The 19,128-nt window shown below is 50.2% G+C and overlaps 1 protein-coding gene across 1 annotated transcript; it reads right to left on the reverse strand.

Annotated features, from left to right (window-relative positions):
- Positions 1–1,123: 1,123 nt before the first annotated feature.
- On the reverse strand, positions 1,124–14,340 carry MADCAM1 (mucosal vascular addressin cell adhesion molecule 1). The gene is made up of 5 exons (XM_083421710.1): positions 13,651–14,340; positions 10,255–10,521; positions 7,486–7,800; positions 5,177–5,890; positions 1,124–3,172 (listed from the first exon to the last, which is right to left on the reverse strand). Exons 1-5 carry the CDS (start codon positions 13,700–13,702, stop codon positions 3,066–3,068), a joined length of 1,455 nt encoding a protein of 484 aa, XP_083277836.1. The 5' UTR covers positions 13,703–14,340; the 3' UTR covers positions 1,124–3,065.
- Positions 14,341–19,128: the final 4,788 nt, after the last annotated feature.

The following is a 19,128-nucleotide window of genomic DNA, read 5'->3' on the forward strand; positions in this document are numbered from 1 at the left end:
TCCCTTGCCTCGTTTTGAGGACTCAAAACTGCTGCCAGGATTAGAAGGGTCAAGCCGATGGCAAGATGAGAAGGTTGCCTTCTTTCAGGTCCACCTCGCTTGCCCATTTAGCCAGCACTGATTGGCAGTGCCTGGTGTTTCAAATCCATCTATCCTTCTACCTCCTCCCTGATCCTATTAACTGGGGGGACCAAGGATTGGAGCTGGGCCATTCTGGATGCAAAACAGGTGTTTGTTCTGCCACTGAGCGCAGCCCACCTCCCCTAAGAAATAGGGGTCCAGTATACCTGAAGGAGCGTCTCCACCTCCATCGTTCTGCCCGGACACTGAGGTCCAGCTCCGAGGGCCTTGTGGCGGTTCCCTCGCTGCGAGAAGCCAAGTTACAGGGAACCAGGCAGAGGGCCTTCTCGGTGGTGGCGCCTGCCCTGTGGAACACCCTCCTACCAGATGTCAAAGAGAAAAATAACTACCAAAATTTTAGAAGACATCTAAAGGCAGCCCTGTTTAGGGAAGTTTTTAATGTTTAATAGGTTATTTTAGTGTTTTGTTGGAAGCTGCCCAGATTGGCTGGTGAAACCCAGCCAGATGGGCGGGGTATAAATAATAAATTATTATTATTATTATTATTATTATTATTATTATTATTATTACAGGGGTCAGCAAACTTTTTCAGCAGGGGGCCTTTCCACTGTTTCTCAGACCTTATGGGGGGCCAGACTATATTTTGAGAAATCTATTATTTAAACAGAGATGTGGTTTAAATAAAAACACACATTCTACTAATATATAAACACCAAACAGGCCCCACAAATAACCCAGAGATGCATTTTAAATAAAAGGACACATTCTACTCATGTAAAAACACGCTGATTCCCAGACCGCCCACGGGCCGGATTTAGAAGGCAATTGAAACAGAACATCCTTTCTCAACCTGTGGGTCCCCAGATGTTGTTGAACTACAACTCCCATCACCCCTTGCTAGCAAGGCCAGAGCTCAGGGATGATGGGAGTTGTAGTCCAACAACATCTGGTTCCCACAGATTGAGAACCGCTGAAATAGAAGAAGCTGTCCTCTAAGCAGTTGAGGTTTAAGGCTCGTTCAGATCACACAAAGCAGACATGATGTGGAAAAGAACCCCGTTTAATTACAGCAGTGGTAATATGTACAGAAAACAACAATTGTATGTACAATAGATACAAAGCAATCTGTTTAGGGATTTGGCTGCCGTTGACAAAGGCATTTCTGGATTAACTCATTTGATGGGAGCAATGATTTGCCTGGCACCCGCCCTGTCCACAGACGATGTCCCCTTCCTCTGCTGTTTTAAGCCCAGAGAGACTTCCCCTGACTGTGGAGGTTCCATCAGTAGCAAATTGACACATCTGCCCTCCATAAAAAAGACCAGAAGAGCCTTGGGGGATAACTCAGTCAGTAGAGAAGGAAACTCTTAATCACAGGGTTGTGGATTCGAGTTCCGCATTGAGCAAAAGATTCCCGTGTCACAGGTGTCCCAATTCTACGATTCTGTGATGCTTGGCTGCCTAAGGCTGTAGTCATCGCCGCAATTAAAAAAAGGTAAAGGGACCCCTGACCATTAGGTCCGACTCTGGGGTTATGGCGCTCATCTCGCCTTATTGGCCGAGGGAGCCGGCATACAGCTTCCGGGTCATGTGGCCAGCAGGGCTAAGCCGCTTCTGGCGAACCAGAGTACTGCACGTAACGCCGTTTACCTTCCCACCAGAGTGGTACCTATTTATCTACTTGCACTTTGACGTGCTTTCGAACTGCTAGGTTGGCAGGAGCAGGGACCGAGCAACAGGAGCTCACCCCGTCATTGCGGGGATTCGAACCGCCGACCTTCTGATCGGCAAGTCCTAGGCTCTGTGGTTTAACCTACAGCGCCACCCACGTCCCTGAGAATTAAAAGTCCACAAAGAAATACCTGATTTGATTTGTGCTTGGGGGTCTGTTGGCCAGCCAGCATACCCAGCTATTGACGTCTCGAGTCTAAGAGTTGGGGAAGAGAGAGAAATGGAGATGTTGGGCCCACACCTCTAGGGATAGTTTATATCCAGTCTCTTCTACAGTGTTCAAAACTCTGGATCATCTGTTCGCCTCCTGCCCGCCGCCCTGACCCTAAAAAAGGCCAACTCAAAACGCACTGAATTTCAAGCAACCTGTGCTTAGGGTTGCGGCCTCAAAAAATGTCAAGGAGGGACCGGCGTTTGACTGGACAGCTAGACTCGGATGACCTCCTAAATCTCTTAGGATTCCGGCGTATGGTTTCAGTCTTGGCAGAAGTTGTTCCTGTTGATTGGTGCATAGCTGTCAACCGTCCCTTATTTGGCGGGACAGTCCCTTATCCCAGCGCCATGTCCCGCTGCTGTCCCTTATTGATGATGTCCCTCAAATTTCCCGGGTTTCAAAGGAAGCAGCTCCTCTCCCTCCCTCCCGGCCAGCCAGGGAGGAGGGAGGCTCCAACTGGGTTGCTTGGCTGCGTTGCTCACCCAATAAGGAGCCTAAGAACGACTGGGGGGTGGAGCTTGCATGCCTTGTGCCGATCAAATCGGCCGCCTTGCCAGGGGACTCGCCTTTGTTCAGCACTTCCCAGCGGAGAGGTGACGGTGGTTTTCCTTGCTGCATCCCCTTTGCCGGGTTGCTGCGCTGTGGGAACCACCGCTTGAGGCTTCGTTTGGCTGCTGGCTGGGCTTTCTGCCTTTGGCTGGGAGGGGCTCAGAAGTCGAACGTACCTGTGCTTTGAAAATCCCTTATTTTCGAGGCTGCTGGTCCCTTATTTTCAAATCTGTAAGTTGACAGCTATGGATTGGTGGGTGGGGAGAGTCGACCGCCCTCCGCTGGGGTAGTTGGGTGCCTCTGCTGGACTTGGCTCTTCTCTGTGACCCCAGGAACCGTGGAAAGAAACCTCTCGAGTCGTCCTGCGGGTCCTCTGTAGTAGCAGCAGCTGGCGGGAGAGGCGCCCCAGAAAAATTCAGGGGGGAAACACGGTAACTGCTGCAGAGAGAACAGCGGCGGAACAGGCGGGTGTCGGTAGAGCCGCCGGATCCTAGCCGCGCCGCCGCCACAAGCGACGGGCCACGTAACCAGTGATGACAACCCCGAGGAGCGAGCCGGTGCTTCCGATGGCGACGGCGGTTTCTGTGCTGAACATAGCTGGAGAGAGACACAGAAAGGGAGACAGCGTGAGCAGCACAATTCCGCGCAATCTATGGGGAACCTGGTGCTGAGGCAATAACTCCCCCCAACACCCCCCTCCACTTTAGAAATACAGTGGTACCTCGGGTTAAGTACTTAATTCGCCCAACTGCCCCGGTTGCCAATGGGTTTCTGGGTCCAATTCAAAGCGCTGGCACACATTCTACTCATGTAAAAACACCAGGCAAGCCGCACAAATAACCCAGAGGTGCATTTTATATACAGTGGTACCTCAGGTATCACTCAGGTAGAGGGACGCGGGTGGCGCTGTGGGTAAAAGCCTCAGCGCCTAGGGCTTGCCGATCGAAAGGTCGGCGGTTTGAATCCCCGCGGCGGGGTGCGCTCCCGTTGTTCGGTCCCAGCGCCTGCCAACCTAGCAGTTCGAAAGCACCCCTGGGTGCAAGTAGATAAATAGGGACCGCTTACTAGCGGGAAGGTAAACGGCGTTTCCGTGTGCTGCTCTGGCTCGCCAGAGCAGCGATGTCACGCTGGCCACGTGATCCGGAAGTGTCTCCGGACAGCGCTGGCCCCCGGCCTCTTGAGTGAGATGGGCGCACAACCCTAGAGTCTGTCAAGACTGGCCCGTACGGGCAGGGGTACCTTTACCTTTACCTCAGGTTAAGTATTTAATTCGTTCTGGAGGTCCATTCTTAACCTGGAACTGTTCTTAACCTGAAGCACCACTTTAGCTAATGGGGCCTCCTGCTGCCGCCGCACCACCGGAGCACGGTTTCTGTACTCATCCTGAAGCAAAGTGCTTAACTTGAAGCACTATTTCTGGGTTAGCGGAGTCTGTAACCTGAAGCGTATGTAACCTGAAGTGTATGTACCCCGAGGTACCACTGTAGCAATCTATGCCAGAAAGTCTGCCACGCATCTTCCACAAGGGATGGTCTAACTCAAGGGTAGACAAACTAAGGTCCGTGGGCCGGATCTGGCCCAATCGCCTTCTCAATCCGGCCCACGGACGGTCCGGGAATCAGCGTGTTTTTACATGAGTAGAATGTGTGCTTTAAAATGCACCTCTGGGTTATTTGTGGGGCATAGGAATTTGCTCATTCCCCCCCAAAAAAATATAGTCCGGCCCCCCACAAGTTCTGAGGGACAGTGGACCGACGCCTGCTGAAAAAGTTTGCTGACCCCTGCTCTGGAACATAGGAAGTCACCTTATACCAAGTCAGAACATTGGTCCAGCTAGCTGGGAGTGGGTTATTTGTGGGGCCTCCCTGGTGTTTTTACATGACTCAGCCAGTGGAATAAAAAGCAGCAGCGGTACAGAGACCCTAAAGCAGAGACATCACCTTGCCGACAAAGGTCTGTATAGTTCAAGCTATTGTTTTCCCAGTAGTGATGTATGGAAGTGAGAGCTGGACCATAAAGAAGGCTGATCGCCGAAGAATGGATGCTTTTGAATTCTGGTGCTGGAGGAGACTCTTGAGATTCCCATGGACTGCAAGAAGATCAGACCTCTCCATTCTGAAGGAAATCAGCCCTGAGTGCTCACTGGAAGGACAGATCCTGAAGCTGAGGCTCCAAGACTTTGGCCACCTCATGAGAAGAGAAGACTCCCTGGAAAAGACCCTGATGTTGGGAAAGATGGAGGGCACAAGGAGAAGGGGACGACGGAGGACCAGATGGTGGGACAGTGTTCTCGAAGCTACCAGCAGGAGTTTGACCAAACTGCGGGAGGCAGTGGAAGACAGGAGGGCCTGGCGTGCTCTGGTCCGTGGGGTCATGAAAAGGCGGACATGACTAAACGACTAAACAACAACAGCACAGAGACCCTAGGGATTCAAAAGGCCAAGAGGAGAGGACCCCTTAGGCGACGATGGGCGGTTGTCCCGCGACGGACAGCAGGGCTTTTGCAGAGGCCAGAATGAATCGACCTAGAAAACCTGAAGAGGCCTGCCTCCAGAATTGAGACACTGCTGAAGAAGGGAAAAGGAGCCCCTGTCTACTCACCGTTAGGCACGATGGAGATGGTCAAACTGGCTATCCGGGGCTCGCTGGCTATCGCGACACACCGGTAGACCCCTTGATGCTCCAGGGAGACACTCTCGACAACCAGGGTGGAGCGGCCCTCGCCTTCTTCCTGGCGGTACCGGGACTTAGCCACAGGCGTCTCCACCCACCGGACCGGGACGTCTTCGCCGCAGTCGGCCGCGAGGCACGTGATCCTCAGGGTGCCCCCCGTGCTGCCTTGGGTGGGGACAGGGGTGATGACGGGGCGGCAGGGGTCTCTAGAGGGGTCCGTGGTGGTGGAGGCGCTGTGTGGCTTTTCAGCCGCAAGCGTGGCGAGGCTGCTGGCCGTGGCAGGGACGGACGTAGTGGTAGGTGGTTCATCTGTCAAGCGAGGGGGTTGCGAAGTCGCTGGCGTCTCCGTCGACGTCAAGACAGGGACCTGCATAGTGTTGGCCCCGGTCCCAGAATTCTGAGAGCTTGTCTGCACCACCGCAACAGGTTTCCTCGTTGGAGAAGGGCTACTCGTTTCCGGAAGGGGTTCTGGGGTGGGAGATGTGGTCAACGTTGTGGTCAGGGGTTCGGTGGAGAGAAGGGGAAGGCCCTGGGTGGTTGCCGGCGGCTCGGTGACGGCCGACTCCTGAGTAGCCACGCGGCTCGTTGTTTCCGTCACGAGAGCAAAGGTGGCGTCCTCTGTAGCGCTGGGCACCTGTGTGGCTGCGAACCAAAAGTTTTTGCATCTTTTTAAAAAAAGGCATTCACTGGCATTCACTGGCAGATTAATCAACTAGAGTTTAGTTGATTAATCCGAGCCAGTTCTTTTTTATCAGCAAGGGCTGTATTTTTAATGTCAATGCCAGCCTTTCCCCAACACAGTGCCCTCCAATGCTTTGAGCCACGGCTCCCGCCAGCCCTGACCGAAGGTGAGGGTTAATGGGATTTGTAGTCCAAAACATCTATTGTAGTCCATCAACTAGAAGGGCTTTAATAATAATAATAAAATATTTTTTATACCTTGCCCATCTGGCCGGGCCTCCCCAGCCACTCTGGGCGGCTCCCACCAGAACATTAAAAACACAAACATCCAACATTAAAAACTTCCCTAAACAGGGCTGCCTTCAGATGTCTTCTGAAAGTCAGATAGTTGTTTCTTTCCTTGACATCTGATGGAAGGGCGTTCCACGGGGCGGGTGCCACCACAGAGAAGGCCCTCTGCCTGGTTCCCTGTGACCTCACTTCTCGCAGGGAGGGAACCGCCAGAAGGCCCTCGGAGCTGGACCTCATTGTCTGTGCTGGACGATGGCGGTGGAGATTCTCCTTCAGGTATACTGGGCCTTTGAGGCCGTTTAGGGCTTTCAAAGTCAGCCCCAACACTTTGAGTTGTGCCCGGAAACATACTGGGAGCCAATGGAGGTCTTTCAGGACCAGTGTTATGTGGTCTCGGTGGCTGCTCCAAGTCCCCAGTCTAGCTGCCGCATTCTGGATTAGTTGCAGTTTCCGGGTCACCTTCAAAGGTAGCCCACATAGAGCGCATGACAGCAATCCAAGCGGAAGATAACCAGAGCATGCATCACTCTGGCGAGACAGTCTGCGGGCAGGGAGGGTCTCAGCCTGCGTACCAGATGGAGCTGGTAGACAGCTGCCCTGGGCACAGAATTGACCTGTGTCTCCATGGACAGCTGTGAGTCCAAAATGACTCCCAGGCTGCGCACCTGGTCCTTCAGTGGCACAGTTACCCCATTCAGGACCAGGGAGTCCCCCACACCCACCCGCCCCCTGTCCCCTCAAAACAGTACTTCTGTCTTGTCAGGATTCAACCTCAATCTGATGGGACAAATTCAGGGAGGATAAAGCAATCAGGGACGCGGGTGGTGCTGTGGGTTAAACCACAAAGCCTAGGACTTGCCGATCAGAAGGTCAGCGGTTCGAATCCCCGCAGTGACGGGGTGAGCTCCCATTGCTCGGTCCCTGCTCCTGCCAACCTAGCAGTTCGAAAGCACGTCAAAGTGCAAGTAGATAAATAGGTACCGCTCTGGCGGGAAGGTAAATGGCGTTTCCGTGCACTGTTCTGGTTTGCCAGAAGCGGCTTAGTCCTGCTGGCCACATGACCCGGAAGCTGTACGCCGGCTCCCTCGGCCAGTAAAGTGAGATGAGCGCCGCAACCCCAGAGTCAGCCACGACTGGACCTAATGGTCAGGGGTCCCTTTACCTTAAAGCAATCAGGGGCTTAGTAGGTGTGAAGGCAGGGAGGGGAGCATTGCTCTGAGGCTTGGGTCTCCTCCATGTGGGTTTCACACGCGGTCAAAGCTTACTTTGGGGGTTCACGACGGCCACCCTGGATTGGCGGAAGGTGTCCATCTCGACCTCCAGAGTAGCTTCGCACTTGTAGGTTGCTCCCTCTGCGGCCGCCGGGACCTCAAGGATGGAGCGATAAAACATCAGCTGCTGCTCAAAATCCACCATGTCGTCTTCCACCTCCGTAGCCTCCAACCTCTCCTCTCCCCGGAACCAGGTCAGCGTCAGGGAGCCCGGAGGGTACACTTTGCTCAAGGAGCAGACGAGACGAGCCGGCTGCCCAGTCCTCATAATCTTCGGCTCAGAGACCAGTTGCAAGGCATCGGGGAAAGCTGGAAAACAGCGCGTGGGGAGTTAATGGGGTAACTGTGCCCCTGAAGGACCAGGTGCGCAGCCTGGGAGTCATTTTGGACTCACAGCTGTCCATGGAGGCACAGGTCAAATCTGTATCCAGGGCAGCTGTTTACCAGCTCCATCTGGTATGTAGGATGAGACCCTCCCTGCCTGCAGACTGTCTGGCCAGAGTGGTGCATGCTCTGGTTATCTCCCGCTTGGACTACTGCAATGCGCTGTCCGTGGTGCTACCATTGAAGGTGACCCAGAAACTACAACTAATCCAGAATGCGGCAGCTGGACTGGTGACTGTGAGCGGCCGCCGGGACCACATAACACCGGTCTTGAAAGACCTACATTGGCTCCCAGTATGTTTCCGAGCACAATTCAAAGTGTTGGTGCTGACCTTTAAAGCCCTAAACGGCCTCGGTCCAGTATACCTGAAGGAGCGTCTCCACCCCCATCTTTCAGCCCGGACATTGAGGTCCAGCTCCGAGGGCCTTCTGGCGGTTCGCTCACTGTGAGAAGTGAGGTTACAGGGAACAAGGCAGAGGGCCTTCTCGGTGGTGGCGCCTGCCCTGTGGAACGCCCTCCCATCAGATGTCAAAGCGATAAGCAACTACCTGACATTCAGAAGACATCTGAAGGCAGCCCTGTTCAGGGAAGTTTTTAATATGTGACATTTTAGTGTATGTTTCATCTTTGTTGGAAGCCGCCCAGAGTGGCTGGGGAAACCCAGCCAGATGGGTGGGGTACAAATAATCTAATAATAATAATAATAATAATAAAAATAAAAATAAAAAACAACAACTAAATTTAATGATTACTTAGTTAAATATGTCAAGCTAAATCAATTGGAAACAGCTTGCAGGTACTTAATTGGTACTTAACTTTTATATAAGTTACTTATATAAGTAGGTACTTAACTTTTATATAAGTTAAGTGATGAATTAAAATGTTTAATTTCAAAATTGAAAGATCTAAGGATGTTAATGTTCAAGTTAAATTTTGTAAGAACCGTTAAAAGGATTTGCATTGAAATTCAAACAAGGGGAAGCGAGGAAGTCACTTAATAATGTTTATAAGTGTAATTGTTAATAAGGTTATGATTTATGTTTTTTCATGTGTTTGTTTATAATTTTGTGAAAATCAACAATTTTTAAATTAATAATAATAATTTATTTATACCCCACCCATCTGGCTGGGTTTCCCAGGCTTACAGGCAGAATTAGAAACCAGGAAGAGGACCTCTTTAATAAAGAATGGGGAAAGTTTATAATTTAGTTGAAAAGCTATTTTAAAGAGTTACATACATTGGTAGGATTGACAGAAAACTTGTAGTAAAAATGTGAACTACGGATGGACAAATGATTTATAAAAATAGAGTTATGAAAGGGATGCAGAGGGGGAAATCACTACATTAAGATGCTGCACTGGTTGGAGGGGATGCTAAGCAGCACGTCGGGGCTGCCGTCCTCCTGGCGCGAGGAGTTCCATCGGCCCTTCCTTGCCCGAGAGAGAGGGAGGGAGGGAGGGAGGGAGGGAGAGAGAGAGAGAGAGAGACTGACTGACTGACTGACTGACTGACTCACTGACTCACTGACTCACTGACTCACTCGCTCACTGACTCTCGCCCATGCCGCACGCGAGCCCGGCATGAGGCGGTTGCGGCACCGCGGCAGCCGCTGAAGCGCCGCCGTTCTGCGTCTCTCCCCATCCCCTCCTCTTCCTCCTCCCTCAGGCCGCCTCCTCAGCCACCGCCACCGCCTCCAGCTTCCTCTGGCAGCGCGGCGGAAGTCTCGCAAGAGAGGGGCTGCCTGCCTGCCCGCCGCCACCCGTCTCCTCACGATGCGCCCCGAGGCGGAAAAGGGAGAGACGGAGACACGTCAACTCGCACGCGCTCTCTCTCGCGCGGCGGAGGACCCCGAGCCGCTGCTTCGCTCCCGAGCCGGGCGAGCATGAAACCCGGGAAATTTAAGGGATATCATCAATAAGGGACAGCAGCGGCGCTGGGATAAGGGAGTTTCCCGCCAAATAAGGGACGGTTGGCAGCTATGGTTCAGATTCTGATTGACACCTATCAGCCTAATGTCAAAGGACGGGATGGAGATGTCCAGATTCCTAGACCAGCTGCTGCCACAAGCTGGGATAAGGGGGTTTCCCGCCAAATAAGGGACGGTTGGCAGCTATGGTTCAGATTCTGATTGACACCTATCAGCCTAATGTCAAAGGACGGGACGGAGATGTCCAGATTCCTAGACCAGCTGCCTTAAACCCTTCTGAGTGAGCCCAGTTTGCACCTCGATTTGCAACCCCTTCTGCATGCAAAGCAGGTGTCCTTGGCACCACGTGAGGCCCCTTCTGCAGGCAGCTGCGACCTCAGGGGTGGAGCGGGCGCTTGGCATGCAGAAGGTTCCCCCGGCCGCCCCCTTCGCCTCCACCTCTGCACTTACAGTACACCAGCAGATCCACCTTCTTCTGGCCGGAAGTCCTCCTGCACTGCCCTGTACAGAACTTAGCTCCTTCCATGCTGACGGTGGCTTTGGCAATGGTCAGGATGCTGTGAGTTTTGTTGGAGAAGACTTCTCCCTGTTCAATGTCCAAGCCTTCCCACTGGACCTTGCCGCCGGGGCAGTCGGTGGAGCAGGTCAGCCGGACGGAGTCCCCCAGTTCCACCAGTGCCTTCTGAGGGTGGACGGTCAGGACGGAACTGGGAAGACCTGCGTGGCACAGAGGGGGAAGAGAGGTCAGTGCTGAGGGTGGCATGGATGGGGTCCCCTGTGGTTGGACTCCAGCCCCCACCGTCCTCTGACCGTCGGTCCTGCTGGCTGCTGCTGCCACAAGCTCTCTAGGTAAAGGAAAAGGGACCCCTGACCATTAGGTCCAGTTGTGGCCGACTCTGGGGTTGCGGCGCTCATCTCGCTTTATTGGCCGACGGAGCCGGCGTACAGCTTCCGGGTCATGTGGCCAGCAGGACTAAGCCGCTTCTGGCGAACCAGAGCAGCGCACAGAAACGCCGTTTACCTTCCCGCCAGAGCGGTACCTATTTATCTACTTGCACTGGTGTACTTTCGAACTGCTAGGTTGGCAGGAGCAGGGACCGAGCAACGGGAGCTCACCCCGTCCTTGCGGGGATTCGAACCGCCGACCTTCTGATCGGCAAGTCCTAGGCTCTGTGGTTTAACCCACAGCGCTAGGCAGCCCGATTAAGAAAGGCTGTCTTCCTGCCAGCCCTTCCCTGTGGTAACGGCCATGGGGTTGTAGTCCTGCTCAGAGTAAGCCCATTGGATGGGACTAAGTTGCCTTTGGGAACCATCCTGAGATCTTACGATGAAGGGCGGTGTATTATTATTATTATTATTATTATTATTATTATTATTTTCAAAGGATCTAACTCAATAATGATAATAATATGGTGCAGATGTACTTTTATTATTATTATTTCTTTTGTTTCAAAAGATCTAACTCTGTTATTATTATTATTTTGTTTCAAAGTATGTAACTCTAATAATAATGATAATATGGTGCAGATGTAATATTATTATTATTATTATTATTATTATTATTATTATTTCTTTTGTTTCAAAAGATCTAACTGTTATTATTATTATTATTACTACTTATACCCTGCCTATCTGACCGGGCCTCTCCAGCCACTCTGGGCGGCTCCCAACAGAATATTAAAAACACAAACATCAAACATTAAAAGCTTCCCTAAACAGGGCTGCCTCCAGATGTCTTCTAAAAGTCAGATCGTTTTTTATTTCCTTGACATTTGATGGGAGGGCGTTCCACAGGGCGGGCGCCACCACCAAGAAGGCCCTGTGCCTGGTTCCCTGTAACCTCACTTCTCGCAGGGAGGGAACAGCCAGAAGGCCCTCAGAGCTGGACCTCAATATATGGTTTGAGGGACGGTGTGCCGGCCCACGGCTGAAAAAGGTTGCTGACCCCTGCTCTGAAAGTTAAAATGCCATTTGTTTTGTCTTTAAATGCAGTATCCCAGCACTTATTTAAACAGCTAAGAAAGAGCAATGGGGAATAAGACCTTAAAACCAACAGCAATATGAAACTTTAAAAAAAATATTTTTATTTTAAAAAGCCAGCTTTTTAATTAGATTTAAAAGGCGTTGCAAGGGCAATTTCGAAGCCATTTCTGAAGGGGCGACATGTTAACATCTTGTGGCGGGGTGTTCCGTAGACATGGAGCCAACAAATGCAACCTCAAGGTGGCTCGCAGATAAGGATAAAACGAAACTTTGAAGGCTCAGTGCCATAATGGGCTACTTTTAAAATGAGGCTGCATTTGAAATTGCATTTTAACCTGTATTTTAAATTGGCCCTCTCCTCACCCACCTATTATGTTTTTACTGTAATTTTACTGGTGTTAGCTGCCCTGAGCCTGGCTCTGGCTGGGGAGGGCGGGGTATAATTATTATTATTATTATTATTATTATTATTATTATTATTATTATGGCCCACACATCTAGTGGCAATCGGTTCTGTAAGACGCCCCAAGATTTTTGCATTTCTTCCCCCCGCCCAAACGAATTTCGCATCCTTTCAGCAATTTTTCGCCTTTTCGACTTGTCCTTTCACAGCCACTATAACACCCCTGGGCAGCCTCGTTCCATTAAAAGGCCCCAGAGCCGCCTTCCTTGGGTGAGATGCGGAGGAAAGCAGCCAACGAGATCTGTTTAGTAGTGCAAGAAATCTTCTTTTTTAAAAAATAATAATGGGGGAAAACAAGAAGAAGAAGAAGAAGAGATTGGATTTGATATCCCGCCTTTCACTCCCTTTAAGGAGTCTCAAAGCGGCTAACATTCTCCTTTCCCTTCCTCCCCCACAACAAACACTCTGTGAGGTGAGTGGGCCTGAGAGACTTCAGAGAAGTGTGACTGGCCCAAGGTCACCCAGCAGCTGCATGTGGAGGAGCGGGGAAGCGAACCCGGTTCCCCAGATTACGAGTCCACCGCTCTTAACCACTACACCACACTGGCTCACCACACAAAACAAACAATGCACATTTTCCTTTTGCAAATGGCATTTTGTCGAGATGGAAAACATTGCAATTTTTTTCTGGTTGGGACGGTCTTGGGAAAATTTCCTTTCTATTATTGTAATAATAAATTACAATAACGCCAGATGCGTGGGGTATTATAAGGGGAAGGTCGCGGAAGGCGGAGGGAATAGCATTTATTTATTTTTCTCTCTTTTTAAAAAATTACACTTCCCCCCCTTCAAATAATATTTATTATTTTCAGTAGATAAACATAGTAAAAAAAAAAATGTAATAAAAACAAAGAAAAAGAGAAAAAAGAAAAAAGATACATCCAGCATATTACCACTTAATTAATTAAAATTAATCCATCTTCATAAACATAGTATTTGAGTTCCTCGAATCTCTTCCATCTGAATTTCTTAGTAATTACCGTATTTTTTGCTCTATAAGACCCCCTTTTCCCCTCCTAAAAAGTAAGGGGAAATGTGTGTGCGTCTTATGGAGCGAATGCAGGCTGCGCAGCTATCCCAGAAGCCAGAACAGCAAGAGGGATTGCTGCTTTCGCTGCGCAGCGATCCCTCTTGCTGTTCTGGCTTCTGAGACTCAGAATATTTTTTTTCTTGTTTTCCTCCTCCAAAAACTAGGTGCGTCTTGTGGTCTGGTGCGTCTTACGGAGCGAAAAATACGGTATATGTAGCAGTTTCCAATATCAGTGTTTCAAAAGACCATGTCACAGTCCTAATCATATGACATAACTTTCCTTATCGTACATTTCCTTATTTGTAAATTCAATTCCAGTTTAATCCTGGGTGAAAATTGCATTTTGGGAGGTGGGGATGATCCGACTTACCCCAGCCAAGCCTGACGAATACGAACAGCAGTCCCAAGTTGATGATTGCCATGCTCTTTGCAGTTGAGTTATATCTCTACCTACAGTTACACGGACTTATTCCAGCAGCAGCAGACTGTCTCTTTCCAAATTAATTAATCCTTCCTTCCTTCCTTCCTCACGGCACTCTCGCCCTGCTGCAGTTTCCAAGTCTGCCTGCAATTGAATGACACCAGCACCTCTTAAATCCAAGGTGGGTGTCTCCGCCCACCCCTGTGTCGAGGGGGGGGGCGTTAAAAAACAATACCCACCCACCCCTCACAGCCTGCCTCTTCCCATAATCCGAGTGATGTTAGAATCCTGGATTTGGCCTTTTTTCCAGAAATACTTTCCCTCCCCCTTTTAGTCAAAGAACGAAGAGGAGCAATTAACTCTTCAACTTTGCTTATCAGCGGACGAATCCCGTTCTGTTTCTTGGAGGTCTTCCAATAAAGTGCGAAAAAAGCCGTTTCCCACATCAAAGCCGTTCAGGGGAATCCCACCGCAACCCTGAACGAAGGAGCCTTCCTGCTGGATCTCTGCATGATATGGGGTCACCGAGAAACCAGCCTGGCTAATGGCGCAGCGTCGCTCAGATTCAGAAGTTCGGAACGCTAATTTTCTCCCAAGCACAGCAGGATTACCATCCCTTAAAATAAAATAAAGAGTTTGTTTGTCGTGTCTCTGTCAGAGTCCACGATCTGGGCTAGCTCCAGAGCAGCGATTTGTGCAGGGCAGCCTCCTCTGTTGTTATTGTTGTTATTGTTGTTATTGTTGATGTTGTTTAGTCGTGTCCGACTCTTCGTGACCCCCTGGACCAGAGCACGCCGGGCCCTCCTGTCTTCCACTGCCTCCCGCAGTTTGGTCAAACTCATGCTGGTAGCTTTGAGAACACTGTCCCGCCATCTCGTCCTCTGTCATCCCCTTCTCCTTGTGCCCTCCATCTTTCCCAGCATCAGGGTCTTTTCCAGGGAGTCTTCTCTTCTCCTGAGGTGGCCAAAGTCTTGGAGCCTCAGCTTCACGATCTGTCCTTCCAGTCAGCACTCAGGGCTGATTTCCTTCAGAATGGAGAGGTTTGATCTTCTTGCAGTCCATGGGACTCTCAAGAGTCTTCTCCAGCACCAGAATTCAAAAGCATCAATTCTTCGGCCATCAGCCTTCTTTATGGTCCAGCTCTCACTTCCATACATCACTACTGGGAAAACTATACGGACCTTTGTCGGCAAGATGATGTCTCTGCTTTTGAAGATGCTGTCTAGGTTTGTCATTGCTGTTGGATTGCTTGCTGGACCTCAAAGGCTGAAGTAGGTGAACTTAATAAGATAGTTCTGTCCTTTGATAATGTAGGCAGTTGTTAATTTTTACGGAGAGCGCCCTGGGGAAAAACTGGAAAAGTGATAGAATACCTGGAGAAAAATAAACTGCCTTAAGGGAGTTTCCTAAGCGGCTTTCCCCTGTTCTGTGCCAAAGAAAGTTCGTACCACCTTGCTCCAGAATGCCCAAGAATGCAGCTCTTAGAGGTTTCCAAAGTGAAGCAAAAACAACCAGCAAAAAAAGCAAAGCACAAAAATTCTACGCGCTCTGAAAAGCAGGCAGAAGGATCTGCAGTGAGCGTGGAGCCAATCGAAGGTTTGCAGGTGAGAAGTCTTCTCAGACCCCACACTTCCCCATTTCTGTTGTGCTTTTCTAGCTAGTATCAGGGACGCGGGTGGCGCTGTGGGTTAAAGCCTCAGTGCCTAGGGCTTGCCGATCAGAAGGTCGGTGGTTCGAATCCCCACGGTGGGGTGCGCTCCCGCTGTTCGGTCCCAGCGCCTGCCAACCTAGCAGTTTGAAAGCACTCCCGGGTGCAAGTAGATAAATAGGGACCGCTTACTAGCGGGAAGGTAAACGGCGTTTCTGTGTGCGGCTCTGGCTTGCCAGAGCAGCGATGTCACGCTGGCCACGTGACCCGGAAGTGTCTTCGGACAGCGCTGGCCCCCGGCCTCTTAAGTGAGATGGGCGCACAACCCTAGAGTCTGTCAAGACTGGCCTGTACGGGCAGGGGTACCTTTACCTTTTTACTTTCTAGCTAGTGCACAAGATACCAGCCCCCCCCCCAGCCAACCCCGGATGCTGGTCCTGGAAGCTGCCCAGAGTGGCCGGGGCAACCCAATAAGATTTATAAAGAGCAAGATTATCATTATGGAACGGGGCGTGCCTATTTTCATCTGAGAAATGTTGGAGGGTACAAACATCAGAAACAATCAAAACGACGATAATGCCGCCATGGGTCTGGCGGTAATCGTTTTGAGCGTGGAAGACTCCTTTTCCCCCTTTTGCAATATTTGCACCCCTCCTGGACCCGGTTCTCATTCCACCCCCAATACAACACTTCTTGTTGCTGAGTCGTTTTGTCGTGTCCGCCTCTTCGTGACCCCCTGGACCAGAGCACACCAGGCCCTCCTGTCTTCCACTGCCTCCTGCAGTTTGGTCAAACTCATGCTGCTCCCTTCGAGAACACTGTCCCACCATCTCGTCCTCCGTCGCCCCCTTCTCCTTGTGCCCTCCATCTTTCCCAACATCAGGGTCTTTTCCAGGGAGTCTTCTCTTCTCCTGAGGTGGCCCAAGTCTTGGAGCCTCAGCTTCAGGATCTGTCCTTCCAGTGAGCACTCAGGGCTGATTTCCTTCTGAATGGAGAGGTTGGATCTTCTTGCAGTCCATGGGACTCTCAAGAGTCTCCTCCAGCACCAGAATTCAAAAGCATCCATTCTTCGGCCATCAGCCTTCTTTATGGTCCAGCTCTCACTTCCATACATCACTACTGGGGCAACCATAGCTTTAGCTATATGGACCTTTGTCGGCAAGGTAATGTATCTGGTGTACCTTAACAGGAGTGGGGGGGGGGGAGAGGTGTCCGATGAAATTGGCATGGGGAAGGGGGAAAGTTTCACAGATGCAGAAATCCTTTAGCCTTACGCTACCCTCTGGCCTTTGGTGGAACGGACACTTGCGTGGTAGGAAAACCCGCCTCAATGTCACACATTGAAATCGCGTTTCCAACGAAATTCGTAAGCTTCCTTCTCGTTTCCACTGAAAAACTGTGGAATCAGAGGAGGCCTTGCCAGTTTCTAATCTCCAAAAGATTTGTCAGATTTATGAAAAGGTCAGCTCGTAGACAAACAGAAACCCGGCCAGCTATCTTTGAAGCTGGCCTCACCCTTTTCCTTCCAAGGTTTGCTGTTTCAAAGGAGTCCAAGGCGGCGGGGACTGTGAAGGAAACAGGGGCAGCCCCATAGAGGAGCCTCTGCAGACCAATGTCCCAAAAATTACACCCATAGAAACAACAACAATTGATTACCGTATTTTTCGACGCACCTGACCATAAGACGCACCTAGTTTTTAGAGAAGGAAAACAAGAAAACAAATATTCTGCACGAAACAGCGGATGTATGATTTTTGTGGTTCATGCTGTGGCCACAGACGTGATTTGACGGTGAGTTTGGGGTAGCCCATTGCAAAAATCCTGAGGATCCACGTGGATCTGCGCTTTGTAGCCACGTTTTTGCGCCATTGCGGCCCCACGCAACAGTGGGTGCGTGGGTTTTTTGGTGCAGACTGTAACCATGGACATGCTATGTGATCTGATGGTGAATTTGGGGTGACCCAATGCATAATTCCTGAGGATCCATGGGCTTTTACCTCCCCCTCCCAGGCAGCCTCCTTTATCGCTAGCCTCCCTTATCTCCCTCCCGATCGCTTGCTGATCAGCTGCTTCCTTTCAACACCCCCTTCCTTCTTGTTTGCCTTAGTGTCTTTTCCTTAGCTGGAGCAGTTTTTTGCTCCTCCTTTTCTTCTAATTTCTCTCCTCATTGCTTTAGTCTTCCTGTCTCCTCTCCTTGCAAGTTCGCTGTCTTCACCTCCCCACTCCCAGGCAGCCTCCTTTATCGCGTCCCTTATGTCCCTCCCGATTGCTTACCAATCAGTGGCTTTGTTTCAACACCCCCTTCCCTCTTTCAAAAAAACCCAAACAAGCATGATCTGCTTTTTGCCCCTGGGCAATTCGGCTCCAGGGACCACGTATTCGCTCCATAAGACGCACAGACATTTCCCCTTGCTTTTCAGGAGGGAGGAAAAAAGTGCGTCTTATGGATAAAAAAATATGGTATTTATACCCCGCCCATCTGGCTGGGTTTCCCCAGCCACTCTGGGCGGCTTCCAACAAAAGATTAAAAATTCTATTGGTCGTTTCATTCTTCTAAAGCACTTTGAGGTTTTCTTTCTTGCCATCAAGCAGTGTGCATATTACAAAAATAAGTAAATAGATAATATAGCATGCAATGTTAGTCCTACTCAGAGTTCGTTGCTGGCACCTGTCTGTCTAGAGAGGGCCTTCTCGGAGGTGGCTCCTCCCAGGCGACAACAAACAACTTTCTAGAAGACATCTGAAGGCAGCCCTGTTTAAGGAAGTTTGTAATGTTTGATGTTTTACTGTGTTTTTGATGTTCTGTTGGGAGCCGCCCAGAGTGGTTGGGGAGACCTGGCCAAATGGGCAGGATATAGGTAATAAATTATTATTATTGTTATTATTATTATTATTATTACTACTACTACTACAGGGATGTGGGTGGCGCTGTGGGTTAACCCACAGAGCCTAGGACTTGCTGATCAGAAGGTTGGCGGTTTGAATCCCTGTGACAGGCTGAGCTCCCGTTGCTGACTCCCTGCTCCTGCCCACCTAGCAGTTCGAAAGCACGTCAAAGTGCAAGTAGATCAATAGGTACCGCTCTGGTGGGAAGGTAAACGGCGTTTCCGTGCGCTGCTCTGGTTCGCCAGAAGCGGCTTAGTCCTGCTGCCCACGTGACCCGGAAGCTGTACGCCGGCTCCCTCGGCCAGTAAAGAGAGATGAGCGCCGCAACCCCAGATTCGGCCACGACTGGACCTAATGGTCAGGGGTCCCTTTACCTTTACCTTACTACTACTACTATTAAAATAATGTGCAAAATTGCTTCATATTAGGGGAGTAAGTTGCTGTAGTAGTAGTAATAATAATAATAATAATAATAATAATAATAATAATAATAGGCAGGACAATGTAAAATTGGGTGCAAAAGCAAGGCAGGAACAGGCTTTTGCACAACATTCCCTTTTTTAAAAAAAGTTGCCAATGGGTGTGGAGCGAGCTAGGAAACAGAACATTAAAAGCTGCCCCTGCGACCTTCTGCATGCAAAAGAGATGCTTCAGCACTTGGTGAAGAAAGCCTGAAGTTCGCAAAAGACGAGAAATTGGGAAATGGCATAAGAAGATCGGAGGAGGTAAGGTCAACGGCCCTCATTAATGCCGTTTTATTTCCGCAAGATACCTTGGCTGCAGAGACACTGCCTCTTGTTTATGGGAAAAATGGTCTTCCTGGGAAAGGAGCTGCTTCCCGCCATTGGCTTGGCCGCGGCCAGCCTTGGATCTACTTCTAAGTAGAACCTTCC

This window comes from Podarcis tiliguerta, assembly GCF_965153285.1.
Source record: "Podarcis tiliguerta genome assembly, chromosome: 18".
Taxonomy (NCBI): Eukaryota; Metazoa; Chordata; class Lepidosauria; order Squamata; family Lacertidae; genus Podarcis; species Podarcis tiliguerta.

Bases quoted from the DNA above. Each gene is read 5' to 3' on its own strand.
- MADCAM1 (XM_083421710.1), bottom strand. From the start codon at position 13,702: ATGGCAATCATCAACTTGGGACTGCTGTTCGTATTCGTCAGGCTTGGC. The intron at 10,522-13,650 runs GTAAGTCGGATC...TGTGCCACGCAG, and splicing joins ATTCGTCAGGCTTGGCTGGG to GTCTTCCCAGTTCCGTCCTG. The intron at 5,891-7,485 runs GTAAGCTTTGAC...TTTGGTTCGCAG, and splicing joins GGCCGTCGTGAACCCCCAAA to CCACACAGGTGCCCAGCGCT.